This window comes from Nannobrachium achirus (assembly GCF_963921795.1).
Source record: "Nannobrachium achirus genome assembly, chromosome: 7".
Taxonomy (NCBI): domain Eukaryota; kingdom Metazoa; phylum Chordata; class Actinopteri; order Myctophiformes; family Myctophidae; genus Nannobrachium; species Nannobrachium achirus.
The window spans coordinates 35,893,594-35,913,092 of record NC_137816.1 but is presented as its reverse complement, the minus strand read 5'-3'; the positions used below and the strand labels follow the sequence as shown (position 1 = coordinate 35,913,092).

The following is a 19,499-nucleotide window of genomic DNA, read 5'->3' as shown; positions in this document are numbered from 1 at the left end:
CTCACATGTGTCCCCTCTCTCTGCCCTTTATCTCTCTACACTGACCTGTCTGACATACAGCATAAAATGGCAACAAATAAATGAATGAATAAAAAGTTCCCTTTCCAAAAGAGCAACCTCATCCATTTATGACGTGAATTGCGTCATCATTACTACTGGCCAACCATATTGAATGGAGGAAGGCGTAGGGAGGGATGCTTACCCAGGCAGCACGTGCACTTTATAAGTGGCTCTGGATAAGAGTGTCTGCTAAATGCCTAATCTGTAATGAGAGAAGTAAGGAGCAACTTGACACCGATGTTTTACATGTGTGTGAATATGCAATGCTACCACCAGCAATGTGAAAAGACTGGAGCGTACAATACCATGTAGTAAATGGTTAGGCACTGATAGTGATAGACATAAAACAGATTGCATTTGTAGCTTTTATCAGGAGAACTAGCTTCTGCAGCTGCAGCTGCAGTGCTTGTGCTAAGCTGTGGCGATGAGGGAGTTAAGGATGAAGGGATGTGCACTGCAGAGCAGTGAGTGATACTGTATCATATATTCTGACCATAACAACAGCAGAGCATGACTGAGGCGTTTCTCTGAAGGAACTTCTACACAGTAGAAAGAAGAGGTGAGTTATCTGCTGCCATGCAGATTTGGATTTATTTGTCTTTGGCCTTGTGTCTTATCCACTGTCGTCTTGTGTTGACAATGACACCAGAGGATAACTGACATAAATATCATATTAAATCAGTAGCTTTTGAAATATTAATGAAACACAAAGTAACCTTATTACAGTATGTTTTGTTTTATTACGATCATGTCTGCAACTCTGCATGAAGGAAAACTGATTTATATCCAAACCTACCCATTGATGTAACAGGGTTGGGGGGTCACTTTAGGACAGCGGCGGAGGAAGTACTTGTAAAAACGTTCTCTTAAATGAAAAGTCCTGTATTCAATATGCTGCATTAGAGAGACGGATATCTCCCCCTATGTATGTCTTTACATTTTGTATCTGTTTGTTTACTGCTGTAGTGTCCGTAGACACATAAGGAAAATTCAATGATAACCGGCATAAACATGTATTAGTAGCACTACACATAATAGTACTTACTCATTGTGCAGAATGGCCCATTTCACAATCATATTATTGAATTGTAATTAGCAATTCATGGATTTGTTCATTACTTTAATGTTTCAGCTGGCAAATGTGATTTTAATAATTTTATGTGCTGCTGGGTAATTTATCCATAATAATAATACATCATCATTAGTAATTAGTAACTCAAAAGCTGTCAAATAATTGTAGTGGAGTAAAGTGCCTCTGAGATGTGTGGTGTATATAAAGTATCTAATAGGGAAATACTCTGGTAACTTAAAATTGTACTTAAAGGGCCACTTCACCTCTGGGACAACTAGATCTTATGTTATTGTTGTTTGGGACACAATCAACACAATCCTGAGTTATTTTTTGTATTCAATCTGTGTTTTGAGATATTTTAGTATTTCAGCTGTGCTAGTGATGCATTTTGCATCATATGATGCATTTTGCATCATCATGCTGCATCATATGATGCAAAACGCATCACTAGCACAGCTGAAATACTAAAATATCTCAAAACACAGATTGAACACAAAGAATAACTCAGGATTGTGTTGATTGTGTCCCAAACAACAATAAAATAAGATCTGGTTGTACCAGAGGTGAAGTGGCCCTACTGAGTATGAGTAAACGTAATTAGTTAATTTTCCAAAATCCATCGGGGAACGTATCTGGCAAATGTGGTGTCATAATCTATTGCTGGAACCCCGATGCTTTGCATTGATGGATGAGTGCACCATTTTTTGTATCTGTACGCCGCCTCAGGTCCCGGCTGCTGAGAAAAATGAGACGAGGCGACGTCCCTCTGATAAGGCAGCAGTCAAGTCCTTGCTTGGGAAAGGGTAAGACTGCTCTGTCCTTCCTCCTTCATATCCATGCCCCAACCCCCCCACACACAAACACACGTTCGTCTTAATATTTTTCCTAACAGTAGCCATAACTCTAAAGCTCTTTAACAATAAAAATGAAAATTGTCAAATATTTTTATGGTTTCACTATCCTTGTGGGGAAGATAAAAAAGACACAAAGATAAAACAGAACACACACGCACACGCACGCACACGCACACACGCACGCGCGCACACACACACACACACACACACACACACACACACACACACACACACACACACACACACACACACACACACACACACACACACACACACACACACACTCTCTCTCTCTCTCTATCCATCTGTTACTAGCCTCCTCTCTCCTTGACTCCCCTTCATTCACCTTTACACCTGCATTGTTTCCATAAATACCAGATCTGTTATAAATACATGGTGGTAAAGTGTGCTGCATCTTAGTCAGGCTGATAAAGTGAGTGGTTTTCCATTCAACAGCCTGATAGAGGTGCTGTTGACCTCCCTGTGAGATAACGGAAGTCAGGATCTCTAAAAGCAGTGGTGGACGAGTATTCACACTTTGTACTTAAAAGCAGAAGTAGCATGTGAAATGCCTGTATACATTTTTTACTTGAGTAAAAGTACAAAAGTATTGGAATATACTATACTGTATATACATACTTACAGAACCGAAGAAAACGTTCTAAAACTCTTTTGAGAATAGAAGATCTACAAGCTCACAATGCAATATGTTATGAGCTTGTAGATCATATATTTTCAAATAGCCTAAGTATACAATAGGGCCTAAGTGGTTAATGTATGTTTTGTATTCATAATCTCAATCTACAAAGAAACTAGTACTTCAAGTTATCAAATAACTTTAGAGGAGTTAAGTACAATATTTGGCTGTGAGAAGTAAAGGAGTAGAAGGTATTGATCATTACAGTACAGCAGTGGTTCCTAAACCTTTTAGCCAGTGACCCAAAAGAGAAATTAGACATTTGCCCAGGACCCAAACTAGTGAAAACAGCAGATCTACAAGCTTACAACACTTACTATTTTCACTACTTCTTAATTATTATATATCTATGGAATTTCTTGGATTTATTTGTTTGTCTCTGTAAAATATAAAATAAAAATAAACAAAATCTTTTGAAATATTTATATATATTTTTAAATGTAGGAAAAGAAAATGGGATATTTACTCGAGTCGTGACTCCTAAAAGTTGGTCAGTGACCCACAAATGGGTCCCGACCCACTGTTTGGGAACCAGTGCAGTACAGTACCACTGTCTAATGACAGCAGCCTGGTGTCTGAGAGAAACCAGAGGAGACATGATAATACCAGCAGGCGACAGCTGGCTCCGGGGGGACTGTTTTAGTCGTTACCACAGAGGACACATTATTCAACACAAGGGAAATAATGAATGACATGAAATGAATGGCATTTTTTTATTGTTAATTATAACTATAATGTATTATTTATTGTAATTATGAAGAATCACATTATTAAAATGTGGAAAATGTGATCAACTCAGTACACATACAGTACACAATACACATGTGCATATAAAGTACAACTTGGCACTCATGCTTATGCATGAGTGCACACATGTTCTCAAACACACACACACACACACACACACACACACACACACACACACACACACACACACACACACACACACACACACACACACACACACACACACAAAGCTATTTCCTATTCCGGAGTAGAGTGATAATGATAGAGTGATAATGATACCATTAAGATGTCTCTCAGTGGTGTTATAGTCTATAATGTATTTTGTAGCACTGCAACACAAAGCCCTCAGACGTCCGGTTCTAATGCTCTAAAAAGCGGATGCTTCAATCAATAACAGGACTGCTCTAACACACAATGACATTATTTCCCCATCTGCTGTGGCTGGCTGTAGAATTCGGGAAGCAATCAATGTGAGGGCTGAATGGCATTACTGTGCTTTAATAATCATCATTATGATTACCCTGCCCAGGGACAGAATGGCTTTAGGCAGGCTCAACATGGCACGTACAAATAGTTATGAATTGTCATTGAGGGAATATGTGCAGTATGTAGGCTTGTGGTTTTGTTTGTGGGATATGGTGCAAATGTGCACACAGTATATGCGTATATTGTCTATGCTTTATGCTAGGCAATCTGCAGCAGTAGCTTTGATACCTCGAAAAAACGTAATGTAACCACTCAGGATATGGACTTTGTTGTGAATTTAGTAATCCTTAGTTGTAGTCCTAAGAGTATATTCCTCTATTAACGGTGGTGAGAGATGATTCAGTTTACGTATTCCTCTAAGCAGCAAGCTCAGAGAGAAAGATGACGCCAGGCAATATCACATTATCAGAAGATATACTGTAAGTCATGACAGATACAGAAAGGAACAGATAGGAAAAGGAGTATGAACTAGAAGCAGTGCTCTTCCGAGCACAGGTCTCCACCAGGTCAGGTAGGTTATTGTGGCCTCCTGGTGGCGCTATAGAAGGCCATTGTAGAAAGGGTGCCATGTCTTCTTTGGCGTTTCATGGCAATCAGATGCTGCTGTGCGTTCATGATTTGAGGCATTTTGTTCCAAAATTTTTTTTGCAAAAGTTGACCTGCTGGTGGTGCTATAACAGGCCAATGTGGAAAGGATGGCATTTGTTCCTCGTCCTAGTGGGAATGTGCATGCAAAATTTCACAGAAATTGTACTCTGCGTTAGGCACTTTGTTCAAAACGGACCAATGCTGCAAACTTAGGAAGCCAATGTTAGCCAATTAGGATGGAATATGAAATATCGGACAGATTTGTAGCCTAATATCCAAATGTTTTATATAAGTCGGCCTCTTGGTGGCACTATAAAAGGCGGATGTGAAAAATGCAGGGAAAAGGTTTTTCCTTGGCCTCTAGAGAGTAGGCCTACGCATACCGGTACAATGCTTTACACTGATCGGAGGAGTTATACAGTAGGTAAAAACACAAATAAGCCTCTTATAGCGCTACCATACGGCTGATTTCTTGGCATTTCTTCCTCTGCCTAGTGGGAATGTGCGTGCAAAATTTCACAGAAATTGTGTTCATGATTTGAGCATTTTGTTCATAACGGAGCACTCTTTCAAACTTTGGAAGCCACTCTTAGCCAATCGGGATGGAATATGACAAGACCCGTTTCGTTTAATGACTATAGAGATACTGTGTACCTATTCCTCAGATTTTTGGAAAAAATCTGTAGGAGTAGTCCAAAAATGTCTGTTTGGGGCAGGGGTTCTGCTCTGGCACACAGGGAGTGTGTGTACTGTGTGCAGTGTTTTTCTGCCATCGTGGCAACGGTGCCAAAGCTGTTCACAGACGGAAGGACGGACACGCAGATCGACAGGGTGCAAAACATAGTCTCTGCCATGCCTTTTGGCCTAGCGGAGACAATAAGTACACAATAAAACATCATTTGCATCCTGTATTGCTTATTGCAGTTCTCATTTCAGGTTACCTAATTTATCTAAACCCTCCTGGCTATGATTGTTGGTGTGCTGACTGACATTCTAGCCAGGGAATCTTGAATTTCCAAGTGCCTAACCCAAGGTCAGAGAAGATAGATGTGTGTTTATCATTGAAGAGGCACACGGGGAGTGAGGAGAGTGATAAAGGACCAAATAGATACATTACTCTCACAGCATGTTCATGATAATCATCACAGTTGCATAGCTTAAGTTCCTACAGTACTTACTCATTCAAAAGGACAGAAAGGTGGTGAAGAGTCTCTCTCTCTCTCTCTCTCTCTCTCTCTCTCTCTCTCTCTCTCTCTCTCTCTCTCTCTCTCTCTCTCTCCTCCCTCTCTGTGTGTGTGTGTGTGTGTGTGTGTGTGTGTGTGTGTGTGTGTGTGTGTGTGTGTGTGTGTGTGTGTGTGTGTGTGTGTGTGTGTGTGTGTGTGTGTGTGTGTGTGTGTGTGTGTGTGTGTGTGTGTGTGTGTGTGTGTGTTGGGGGTGACAGAGAGAGCACTTGTAAGCACTTGCAAGATAAAAAGGACAGTTGAGCCGGCAGTGGGCTCTTTGTTGACAGCCATTTCTGACATATTCCCAGGATTAGCATCTGTACATGATGCCATGGGCTTCTTAAAATAGAAAGAGAGAGGGTCCCTCAAGAAAACAAAACCATGGCTGCATGCCACCACAGGCTCAGATATGAGTAGAGTCTGACCCAGGTCCATGGACAGAGAGAAATACCAACCAGTGAACCTGCACAGACCTGCTTCACTGATCCCAACTGAGGTTCCCTCATACAATACTTGAGAAGACAGTGGCACCAAAAATGGCTGTGAGCAGCCCTGAAGGTAAGACCAGAGCAGTTGTAAGCTTGGAGGTCGGCTATTTTTTTACTCTAAAATAAGCAAGTGAATACTGGAGATGTGGTTTACGGCATGTATTTCTACACAGAGAGGGCAATTCTTTCAACATCAGATGCCGCATCCAAGTTCAGGAGAGTTTGGACAAGGCAATTCTTTTGAATGCTGCCTTCAGGTATGGCATATGGGATTTGCATTTCTTTCACCATAGTAAAAACTGCATTCATGGTCTGGAGAGGACATTTTTACAGACGGGTAAAAGGGCAGGGGCTCAAGCCCCCTTTGATGTCTATGTGTGCACATGCCTGGACCAGAGAGAAGAGGCGGACATAGGAACATAATGTACAACAACAGACGCAGCACCTGTGAAGGACAGCCATTTCATATACTGTAAAGTCAGGTCAAAGCTCATTGATGCCACAGAAAAGGTGCCTGATTTTATTAACCGTTCCATAGTGTTGTTGTAGACTAGAATAGGCCTCTAGAGACGATAGTAGTTTATAGAGTGCATATAAAGTATACTGTAGATTATTTCGCTTTGACTGGGACAGTACAGTCACAAAGAATGGTTGCAGAGTTTTCATTATGTCAGCAGTCAGCTGTGTGCTCACATATTAATACATATGCATTTATTTATACAAGAATATTTGCTGAGAGATCATTTATTTAAAGAATATAAATATTGTTGTTTGTTGGCATTGGGGGAGTGACTGTAAATTATTATGAACACAGTTATAAAGTAACGCAGATGGGCCTTATTTTAGTCTGTGCATTATGCTGTTTGTGTTAATGCTCTGGAGTGATGCACCGGGGAACAGCTGTTGTTAGGGTTGTATTGTGTGTCAGGAATGGTACGTAGACTTCCTAGAAGAGCTTTGGCAGAATGGAAATTTGGCATTGGTCAACCACAGACGACACCAACGAGAGCCTGCCACTGTGGTTGCTACAGTGGAGGTTTCATGGTCAGGGGAGTCGCACCAAATTCTGGGCCCGCGGTACAAGGATTCACTGCGGGCCCCCCATGAAAGTTCTTCATAGGGGGAGGGGGTTAACCCATTTAGACTGGGAACCCATTATTACGCATTATTTTGTGCTTTAACTATTGAAAAATAGCAGATATACAAGTGCCGTGCTGTGAGCTTGTAGATCTGCTATTTTTGCTTTAACTATTGAAAAATAGCAGATATACAAGCTCACAGCGTGGCACTGAGTGCCGTGCTGTGAGCTTGTAGATCTGCTATTTTTTTTTAATTGTGAACATTTGTGCAAGTCTTTGAATATTTCAAATCCTTCTAAGGTTTTTTGAAAAACCTATGTTTCTATGTCAGTGGTGCTCAAACCTTTTAATGTGAAGGACCCCCAAAATGATATGTATTTGGCCCACGGACCCCCATCTCAAAATATTTAGTTCCAGGGACCCCCAGAAGCAAAATTTGAGTTACAAATGTTCGCTTAAAAACACATATATTCAAAGATTTGCACACATTTTCACATCTTTTCAAAAATAGCAGATCTACAAGCTCGCAGCGCGGCACTCAGAGCTTGTAGATCTGCTATTTTTCAATAGCTAAAGTATATGAAATAATTCCAGTCCCCTCCACCTTGGGCCCTAGTAACTCAGTCCCACTCCCCCCCCCCCCCCCCCCCCCCCCTTGTGACGCCCCTGTTCATGGTGCTTTATTCAAGGTGCTTTATTCCAATGCCAAAATAAGGATTGCTTGCTAAAAGGTGTATGTTATGTTATTGAACAGTAATAACATCTCCTAGAGGGAAAATAATAGTCGGACTCAGAAAGCTACTGTCTACAGTCTGCACCGTAGGCTACACAGTAGAAAAAACAACAACCAAATGGACCCTTATGTGTCCAATTGGTTCCATTGTACACTCTCCAGAGTTAAATAAATACTGAGGATTTTACTGTGCACAGAGCCAGTGACAAAATGTTGTAAACATGAGTGAGTATGTGTAGAGACATGGATGGGCTGCTAATTGCTATTTACAGCTGAGCTGACTGTGTTGAGTTTATAGAGTTCATTGCTGTGACTGGGAAGCAGACAGAGTCACATGCACCTAATGGGAAATAGGTACATAGAACAAGAACAAAAATGCATACATACACATACATACCGTATATATATATGCATATAAATTATACATGCCTAGACCAGTAAGACTCCCTAATCGGGAGATAAGCGACCGTTAGGTCGCATACACAAACTTTAGAAGGCTATGGTAGGCAATCAACTTGCTTTAGTTCTATGGTTTTGTGTTGTGTGCTTTTATTGCTTGCTTTTAACTGTTTTAGTTTATATGGTTCTCATTGTTTCTCTCCTGTATGCTATATTCTTATTGTTGTTCAGCACTTTGTGACTTATGTTTTGAAAAGTGCTATAGGTAAATAAAGTTATTACCGTATTATTATTATTATTATCAGGAGGGAAAAAGTGAAAATGGGACAGATCCATGTTGATGACATGACTTTAGAGAATCTGTGTACTGCTTTGCGTGATTTTAGGGCAAAATCTGTAGGAGCAGTGTCCAAAAATGTGTTTTGCAAAAAAGAATCAGCCTCATGGTGTCGCTAGAAGAGGGCCATGTGAGAAATGAGGGGTGGAGGTTGTGGCTTGGCAGTTTGTGCCAATCTGTATGGTGTGTGTGTGTGTGTGTGTGTGTGTGTGTGTGTGTGTGTGTGTGTGTGTGTGTGTGTGTGTGTGTGTGTGTGTGTGTGTGTGTGTGTGTGTGTGTGTGTGTGTGTGTGTGTGTGTGTGTGTGCGCGCGTGCGTGTGTGTGTGTGTGCATATAACACTATATATAGTGTATACAGTATACTATGTATTTAATTTCAGTATATATACAGTATATTTATTTCATTTATTTATTCATTCATTCATAAAAATAATTACTGTAAAAAACATGCATTTAAACAGTTGGCCAGCATCTTAACTCGCCACGGCTGTCATTTCACTGCACTTAGTTTGTATCCATTCTTACAGACATACCACGTCATTAGTTTGTATCCATTCTTACAGACATATGTCATTAGTTTGTATCCATTCTTACAGACATACCACGTCAGTTTCCCAAGATCACCCTCAGTGAGGCGGATGAGGAGGTGCAGCTCCTTGCAGAGAAGGTCTATGCCTCAGCGCTGAAGGAAGAGGACACCAAGGATGCCATGTCCATGTTCACAGTGCCTGAGGACTGTCCCATTGGCCTCCACCAAGCCAAGGAACATGAACTGCTTAAGGAGCTGGCAGAGCAGCAGTCAGTGGAGAGCGCTAAGAGGTAAAACCATGCCTTGGTTCAGGCTGAGAGCAACATTCATAATCATAAAACCCATTCTCAGTGATCATAGCCTTTTGGGACACGGTGGCGCAGTCGGTAGTGCTGTGGCCTCACAGCTAGAAGCTCATGGGTTCGATTCCCTCCAGGGGGCGTGTTCTCTCCTCCGTGTCATCAGCGCACACACCGCAGGTGGGGTTGGTGAACGGGCCTTTCTATGTGGAGTTTGCATGTTCTCCCTGTTCTCCTAGGGTAGGTACCCTCACAAAAAACATGCAGTAATGCTCTAATACCGCCTCCCCCTGGCCAGCCCGGGGTGCCTGGTGGAGGGGAAAGGAACTGGTTGGAATAACGTGTTTCTTCTACGCACTACGTCCAACCGGGGAAATTCCCCCTGTCAGGTGAAAAGAAGCAACTTGGACTCCCACAAATGGGTCCCGACACAGTGTTTGGGAACCAGTGCCGTATGCGATGGCATATAAACTGAAGTTAAATAAATCTCGATTAATTTCCAGGAAGCAGAGTTTCAAGATGATCCGTTCCCAGTCCATGTCCCTGCAGATGCCAGTGAATGCAGAGTGGTCACGCTCCGTGGCAGCCACTCCTTATCTGTCCCCCAGCTCCACCTGCTCCTCTGTGCCAGAGAACTGCCCTGAATACCAGAGAGTCACCATCAGCGGAGATTACTGTGCTGGAGTAAGTAGGCTAGGGAAGTCATATTGATGGTAATCTCTCCTGAAGCTTCCCAGATTGTCTTGATGGTTAAGAGCCAGGTGATATTGCAATTCTCAAGACCGTGCAGGCAATAGGAAAATTACTTATCATAAACACAATGGGGCCTTTTCCACCAGCAAAGATCCGGTTTGGGTTCTTTCTCCAGAGGTGAGATTTTCCACACAGAACCGAGTTGGTTCCGAACCAAGCAAGCCAGTTCGCGACCGATTCGCAAGAACGAACCAAGGTTCCAAGAAAGTTGCCATCCCATAGGCGGGAGAAAGAACCCGAACCGGTTCTTTGCCGGTGGAAAAGGCCCCATACAGTACCAAATTATTTGGGAGGTCTCCAGATGATTAGCTTAATGTGCAACATTGTTTTCTAAATCAAAAGTAAACACACCAACATACAATATAATTGTACAGGGTATCTGCAAATTTCGGAAACCCTTGCTTTTTATAACAGAGAATTCATGATTCCACAGGCCAAAAAAACCCCCAGACATGTTGCTGCTTGAAGCCATTGTGTGGAGTTTTTCCAATAAGAGATCAAACAAGAGGAGACCATTGTCTTTATTCTTTATTCATCAATCCTTTTCAGATCACAGTGGAGGACTATGAACAGGCTGCCAAAAGCCTTCTAAAGGCTCTGTTTATTCGTGAGAAGTATTCCAAGCTGGCATATCACAGATTTTGCCGAACCACCTCACAGTTCCTATGCAGCGCTGAGAATAAACCATGGAGGGAAGAGGAAGAGGTTCTACCAGGTATACAACAGTCTGAGTCAACACCAGAAGACATCACCACAAGCTACTTTTAATCAGTGGTTCTCAACCTGTGGGTCGGGACCCCCAGGGGGCTCCCCAAATTATTTTGGGGGGTCCTCAGATGACTAACTTAATGTGCAACATTGTTTTCTCACTCAACAGTAAACAAACCAACATAAAGTTTAAGTGTATAGAGGGTTTATGCACATTTCCAAAGTGACAATTTAAGGTCTTTTTAATACTTCTAAAATGACATTGGCCAAATTGTCAAATATTAGAGGCAGAAATTGTGAAAATAGCCGATCTACATGCTTACAACGCCTCGCAACGCGAGGCGTTGTGAGCATGGAGATCTGCTATTTTCACAATAGAACTGTGTTATACAAAATGCAATGCCTCAACTAGGGGCCTTTTCCACCGGCAAAGAACCGGTTCCAGAACCAGTACCGGTTCAAGTTTCTTGGAACCTTGGTTCGTTCTTGCGAACCGGCTTGCGTTTCCACCAGATTGAACCATGATTGAACCAGAGGAACCAAGGATTTTATGGTTGCCGTTCAGAACCAACTTTTACGGTTCGGAACCAACTCCGGTTCTCGGTGGAAAAGCTCACCTCTGGTTCATCCCATAGGCGTGAGAAAGAACCCGAACCGGTTCTTTGCCGGTGGAAAAGGCCCTATAGTGCTCGTCAGGGTGGGGGGTCCCCAGTTCAAATATGATTATTTTGGGGCTTGCGGCCTGAAAGGATTGAGAACCACTGCATTTGACAGGTGCAGAGGGATAGGTAATGTATTTAATTGAGAAATAAACTTGCGTTGTGCTGTATACAGATATCTGCCCATGCCCGAGGGAGGGGGAGGATCCCTACAGCATGGAAAACATCCCAGAGAACCTGAGCTACGAACTGAAAATGAAGGACGGAATAGTTTATGTGTATGACGATGCAGAGGCTCTGAGAGACAACCGGCCTCATAGACTTCCATACCCAGACTTACAAACCTTTGCTATAGACCTCAGTCATGTGCTGGCCATGATTGCCGATGGACCCACGTGAGTCACCGCCACACCAAAGGGACACTCCCTCTACACCAGTGGTTCTCAAACCTTTACATGTCAAGGACCCCCAAATTGATATGTACTTGGCCACGGACCCCCATCTGAAAGGGACCCCCCATACAATATTTGTATGTGTTGTTAAAATGTTTAAAAACATATTCCCTTTTTAATGTTTTAATGATCATTTGAAAATAGCTGATCTACAAACTCACAAACGCATTGTATCACAACACGTTGTGAGCTTGTAGATTGCCTATTTTCAAATCGCAAGTATAGGGTTAAGATTATAAACTTATTTATATTAACTAATTTTGCTGCAGACCCCTTGGAACAGCCTCAAGGACCCCTGGGGGCCCCAGACCCCACTTTGAGGACCATCGCTCTACACTATTACTATAATACTATACTGTAGTAAAGTGTGGGTGCTGTTGACACTTCATCACACAAGTATTATGAAGTAGGTTTATCAAAACAAAAGTAATAATACAATTTCAACTTTGAATTGAATATTGCAGAAAAACCTACTGTCATCGACGACTCAATTTCCTTGGTTCGAAATTCTACCTCCATGAGATGCTCAATGAGATGGCCGAGTTGAGGGAACTGAAAGGTGTGCCTCACAGAGATTTCTACAACGTTAGGAAGGCAAGTATTTCTCTCTTAGAGAATGTGGAATATCGTACAGACAATATTCTCCATAGCCTATTTGTCTGTTCCACAATGTCTTCATGTTGAGGATAAGGTATTAAGAAGGGCAAGTAGGTGTGCATATTGATCCAAGTGGACCATTGCCAGATGACCTCTGCATCCCAAAAATGGCTTGAGCTCTGAAATGCAATCAGTCTCATCCTTCTATGAAGGAAGTTATTACAGTATGTGCGATAATCAATACAACCTCTTGACCTTGATGTTTGTGTTGTGATATGATGATGATGCAGTGTAATGAGTCATAGAGGACAGAGTGACAGTAAATGCAGACATACTTATCGTCGTTGTCGGGTGGAAACCTTGTATGTCCAAAACCGTTGGTTTTGTATTCACCATTTTAAAAGTGATTTAAGATAGTGAAATTAGCAGATCTACAAGCACACAACGCCTCGCGGTGCGAGCCGTTGTGTGCTTGTAGATCTGCTATTTTCACTAGTCTTGTGCGACAGTCTTGTATGATGAAGCAAGGCTTTGCTTTACGATAGAACATACAAATTGAAACTTGGAGATACGAGGTTTCTGCCCGACAGTGACATTATAAAGGAGAAAATGTGTAGACCCTGACTTGGCCAGCTGAATGAACATGAATATAACGTCTCTCCCGTAGGTGGACACACACATTCACGCAGCAGCCTGCATGTCTCAGAAACACCTACTCACCTTCATCCAGACGACCTGCAAGACGGAGGCAGACCGTGTAGTGTTGGAGAAGGCTGGACAGCGAATGACCCTTAGGCAGGTCTTCCATAACCTCAACATGGACCCCTATGACCTCACGGTGGACTCCCTCGATGTACATGCTGTAAGACACTGTTTATGAACGTACATAGGCCAGTCAATGTCATATTATTCTACCACGTGTTTATCAAAATACGGCAAAGTTTCTAAGATATTGTGCATGAAGATGGCATTAAGTGATAACAGACCTGCAGTCTTTTTCTGTATTTTGTGCAGTTTCTGTATTTGTATTTCTTTATTGCACAGCTGCTCTTACAGTAGATAACTTGTAATTTGTATTGTTCCTAGTGAACTTTTAATCTGTTTAATTAATGACCTTTTTCACTAAGGAAAGGATTCCAAATAAGCCTGATAGCTTCTTCCTCTCCTTGCACAGTATTTTGTATCCTTTCTATTTTTTTAATAATGTGCTAATAAAAACTAAACAGTAACCTAAACAAAAGCCTTTTGGTTTGCCTGACTCACATACTGTATGTCAGGTTTAATCTTTTTTTATGCCTTTTACTAGCCTCAAGTTAAAAGTAAAAACACAATGTTTTTGGACACCAATAGCAAAATGTCTGTGCTTACAGGAAGGCAGACTTCCTCTAAAATTTCAGACATGTACATTTAAAAAAGTTATAATGATACAAATTGGACTTTAATGCAGTCACAATGTATGTTTGTTATCTCAAATCAACAAACACATTTAAAAATACATATTGGAGGTGACCTAGAACATGAAAGAACATTGAAATTATATTTTTCCTATGCATATAACCAGGCTGTTACTCGCCGTTAACTGTCTGGAAATAATGAATAACATACGTTATTTCATTACAATGTATTGTATCTGTTCAAATAGGGGAGACAAACCTTTCATCGTTTTGACAAGTTTAATTCAAAGTATAACCCAGTGGGGGCCAGCGAACTTCGCGAAATCTACCTGAAAACAGACAACTTCATTAATGGAGAGTACTTTGCTCGCATTGTAAAGGTATAACATCAACATTTATTGCTATATCCACAAACTCTTAACACTGACAAATGCCTCACAGTTTTTTAAGTCTTCTACCTTTACTTTATGCGCTTCATAGGAAGTGGCCCATGATCTGGAGGAAAGTAAGTATCAGCATGCAGAGCCTCGTCTGTCAATCTATGGCCGTTCTCCAGACGAGTGGGACAGCCTGTCTAAGTGGTTCATACACCAGAAAGTGTACTCTCCCAACATGCGGTGGATCATTCAAGTACCCAGAATATAGTAAGTGCAGCATATGAGGAGGAATCCACACATTGAGGATTTTGTTGAAACCTGGCACTCTTGTAACTTCCTGATAAACTGACAGTGGATTTCCTCACCCTTTCAGTGATATCTTCAAGGCAAAAAAGTTGGTTCCTAACTTTGCCAAGATGCTGGAGAACGTATTTCTACCTCTTTTTGAGGCCACAGTCAACCCACAGAAACACAAGGAACTTCATGTTTTCCTCAAATACGTAAGTGAAAATCCTTTTTTATTGCATTACATTCAGCAAAGTGAAAGTGAAAGAAATAACTTACACTTAAACGTTCAGTGACCAGGGTCCCCCAGGGGTCTGTACTTGGCCCCTCCCTTTTTCCCCCACAACCCCAAATCCATTATACGGTACAAGATCTCAATGTGTCTCGTTGCGATGCGTTGTGAAGCTTTGAGATTGTCTATTTTCGCCGAATTATATGCCCAGAAATGGGATGGAAGCGTTCATGTGATTACGATTTAATAATAATATTTTAATCATTTAATATCTTATAATTTTCTTCAGGTGACTGGATTTGACAGTGTAGACGATGAATCCAAACATAGTGATCACATGTTCTCCTACAAGAGCCCCAAGCCAGAGCAGTGGACCACAGAAGACAACCCACCCTACAGCTACTACCTCTTCCACATGTATGCAAACATCATGGTCCTCAACAACCTCAGGAAGTACGTGCTGATGTTATTGCCATTACTGACAGTATACTCAGTGCATGGTGGAAAGTAACTAAGTACATTTACTCAAGTACTGCACTTAAGTACAATCTTTTGATATATATACTGTATATTCTTTTACTTTTCTGAAGTACTTCCAATTTTCAATAATTTTACTTCTACTCCATTACATCTCAAAGGCAATTCTTTTATTTTTACTCTTAATTTACTTAATTTATTATAACTAATTGAAAACTTGAGTTACTAGTCACTTGATTTAGATTATTATTGACATTAAAACATGTGAGTACTTTTTCCACCACCAAGTATGCAACACTGAAAAAGAGCTCCCTGCTGTGAGATGATGACGGCTAGTTGATTCATGCAGCTGGTATTGTTATGCGGTCCAGCATCCAGCTCAGCAGGGCCATGGGAATATACAGTAGTTATTCATATTTGATCAATACAAAGTGTACAGAAAATATGAAAGTTGGAAATTGGATTTACCATAGCATGCAGTATATGTGGGTATAGTGTGGATGCAATTGCACCACTGGTGTGCTAGTAGTAGGCAGCCGGATAAACGAAGTACGTTGAGAAGTATCATTCCCAACTTGCATTGCCGGTGCCTGACGCCTAGTAGTACTGTATAAAGCAGCAAGTTCTTTAAAGTTGCCACTAGTAGGCCTACACAAGAGCATATGAAATGACCTTTTGTGTTTTGCAGAGAGCATGGCATGAGCACCTTCCAGTTCCGTCCACACTGTGGAGAAGCAGGCTCCATTACTCATCTGGTGTCTGCCTTTCTCACAGCTGACAACATCTCACATGGACTCAACTTAAAGAAGGTACCGTTGTAGGCTGCATTCTGCTTCTTTTTTCCATATCAATGCAATCTCAGAATCCAAATGCCGCTCGCAGACATCACTGTCCAAATGTTATTGGACTATTTGTCTGTCAGAAATCATATTAATAATGATAAATATGATGAATAGTGAATAACATGTTATTGTATGTATTGCTGTGTAAAACAAGATTTGCACATTCAATAAGCTTGTTTGTGCTGACATTTACATTTTGGGCCATTGTGACTCAATTCTGTTACATTTGTAAACTATAACAAAATGAACGCTGTGCGTGTGCGTGTGCGTGTGTGTGTGTGTGTGTGTGTGTGCGTGTGCGTGTGTGTTGTCAGAGCCCTGTGCTGCAGTACCTGTACTACCTGGCTCAGGTGCCAATAGCGATGTCTCCACTGAGCAACAACAGCCTGTTCCTAGAATACTCCAAAAACCCTCTCCGGGAGTTCCTCCACAAGGGCTTATGTGTGTCCCTGTCCACGGATGACCCCATGCAGTTCCACTACACCAAGGTAAAGCCATGCATATACACTGAAATCCTAAAATAAATGATGGCTCCAGAGAGCAATTATTTTTTATTTCTTGCCCACCAAAGTTATATGGCATTGGTACAGTAACTACAGAACCCAAACCTCTACCAAAGTGGTCTAGCCCTTTAAAGCTGCAATCTTTCTGCAAGTTTCATGTCCTACCCAGGATTCAAACCCAAGTCTCCCGCATGGGAGACTATATTTCTACTGATCTAAAGGAAATCCCTGCGTGGCCAGGAGAGATATTGCACATGTACTTCTTGCAGCTAGCTTTAATTTAACTCTGAGATTGTGACACTCAGGGTTTTGCTGTGCACAGGGAAACCTGCATGCACTCAATGAACTCTAGTAGCATAGTTTAGACCAGGGGTTCCCAAACCTTTCCATGCTAAGGACCCTCAAATAGCCATCGCCTCTGGCAGTGACCCCCCCCCCCAAACCACACACACAACATCGCTGAAATAGCTGTTCTGCAACATCCCAATATGTGTGAGCTTGTATATTTTGGCAATAATGCTCAAACTAGGGACAGGAAAGGTTGAACGTGGTTGAAACAATGGAATCCCGTGTTTGTCACCACTCTAGGAGCCCCTAATGGAGGAGTATGCCATTGCTGCTCAGCTGTGGAAGCTCAGCACCTGCGACGAGTGTGAGATAGCCAGGAACAGTGTGCTGCAAAGTGGCCTATCTCACCAGGTAGTGAGACCTTTACAATAACTCACTTTCTCCATTGTTTCATTAGTCATGTCCAGATCTACTAATCCATCATGTTATTATGTCATTTACTGGTCAGGATTCAGAATGTGTTGCATCATGCATTAGCCTACTTGTAGTCTGGTCATTTACAGATTATGTTTATATCTTGTGCTTATGTTTAAATCTTGTGCTTTTATACAATTGTATTAATTTTTAACAGGAGAAGAAATACTTCTTAGGCGTAAACTACTTGAAAGATGGACCTGAGGGGAATGACATACGTCGGACCAACGTAGCACAGATCCGCATGGCCTTCCGGCATGAGACACTGTGCAATGAACTTAGCTTCTTAGCAGATGCAGTGAAAGCTATGAGTGCCCGGACAGAGTAACATGGACCTCACATGAAGACATAATCCAAGCATGATGATCTCTCTGTAATGAAAACAGTCAGGATACTATGATACTGTGCCTGTGGTAATGCTTGGTTTGTCAAAGGGTTGTCATTAAGAGGACAGCAGCACAATAGAGATACTTGCACAACAATGTCCCTGGGCAAGAAAGGCTTTCAATGCAACAACTTTGATTTAAGACATCTATGCTGTCAAACAGTGCTCAAATTTCAAAAATAAATACAAGTGGATTTAAAAAAGAATAAACGTTTCAGTCCTTGACTATCATCAGTGCTACTGGAATAAATCTTAGACTTTCACAAATAGACCAGAGATCATACAAGTTGCACCCAGTCAGTCACCTGATGCTCCTAATTGGATGAAACCTTTACTCAATTTGCTATCTACTGTTTAGCAAGCCGAAAACATGTTTTTCAGTCCTTATTGTCAATCAGCACTTTCAGGTTACGGTATACCCAGAATTGGGCGGATTATTTATTGCATGCATGAAATTGATTGACTCTCTCTCTCTCTCTCTCTCTCTCTCTCTCTCTCTCTCTCTCTCTCTCTCTCTCTCTCTTTCTCTCTCTCTCTCTCTCTCTTTCTCTCTGCATAATCATTTTGCGCTCTTGGGCATGTGACGTCAGACACCGTTGCCTAACAATGCCAGTTTTCGCATGTCCATCTAGGCATATCTGCGCCTTGGCCTGCCAATCATTCTTGTGAAGGTCTAGCCCATATGGCTGTATTTACACGCCCACCACAGACACACAGACAGACAGACAGACAGACAGACAGACAGACAGACAGACAGACAGACAGATGTGCAGATTGGGACACGTCTCTCCAGCTCTTTAGTAAATGGAAAACACATTTTCAGGGCCGGGTATATCGACATCAGTTTCATCAAATCATGTGAGAGAACATATACAGGATGAACAAGTGGAAGAAATGAACGAGAAGACAAAATAAATTGGAACTGGAACACTAAAACCACATGATCTTAGCATCCCTATATGGGTGCTACTGTATATAGGCTTCTCAAACACCTAGGCCTAGTGTAGGCTATGCTTTAGTCCCATCCCTCTGACCAGAGTTTCCACAGCCAAAGCACGGGTGGGAAAAGCTCTTTTTGATTGCGACCGTAGGTCACTACTTAGTATGAAAGCCTCCAGATCCTGTGTGTCACTCAAAATCACTAATTAATCTGTCACTCTTTTTCTGTCACTCTTCTGACATCACAATACTGTATAGATGACCTGTTCTGACATCACCTCATCCCAGCTCAGCAAAAGGATATAGGATATAGCCCCATATATGGAGATCCCTGATCATCAATATCATCCCAGCTCAGCAGAAGGATATTGTAAATTAATTCTGTCCTTGTCCCTTTTATGCCCATATATGGAAATCCATGATGTCATCAATATTAAGCCCATAGCTTGGAAAGCCCATATATGGACATATTGCGTCAGTCTCATGTGGTCTATGACATAAGACATCTATGATGTCAGATGTCAGTCATATCCATATTTGGGA

General features: G+C 41.7%; 1 protein-coding gene across 1 annotated transcript; it reads left to right on the top strand.

The window, feature by feature from the left end:
• Window positions 1-1,877: 1,877 nt before the first annotated feature.
• ampd3a (adenosine monophosphate deaminase 3a) lies at window positions 1,878-17,960 on the top strand (the record flags this gene model as incomplete). Its single annotated transcript, XM_080730202.1, has 15 exons — window positions 1,878-1,935; window positions 9,360-9,582; window positions 10,095-10,275; window positions 10,894-11,059; window positions 11,887-12,106; window positions 12,628-12,757; window positions 13,428-13,622; window positions 14,403-14,534; window positions 14,635-14,798; window positions 14,905-15,031; window positions 15,338-15,501; window positions 16,214-16,334; window positions 16,682-16,855; window positions 17,459-17,569; window positions 17,790-17,960. The coding sequence occupies 15 exons, from the start codon at window positions 1,878-1,880 to the stop codon at window positions 17,958-17,960; spliced, it is 2,337 nt and encodes a 778-aa protein (XP_080586328.1).
• Between the last annotated feature and the right edge of the window lie 1,539 nt (window positions 17,961-19,499).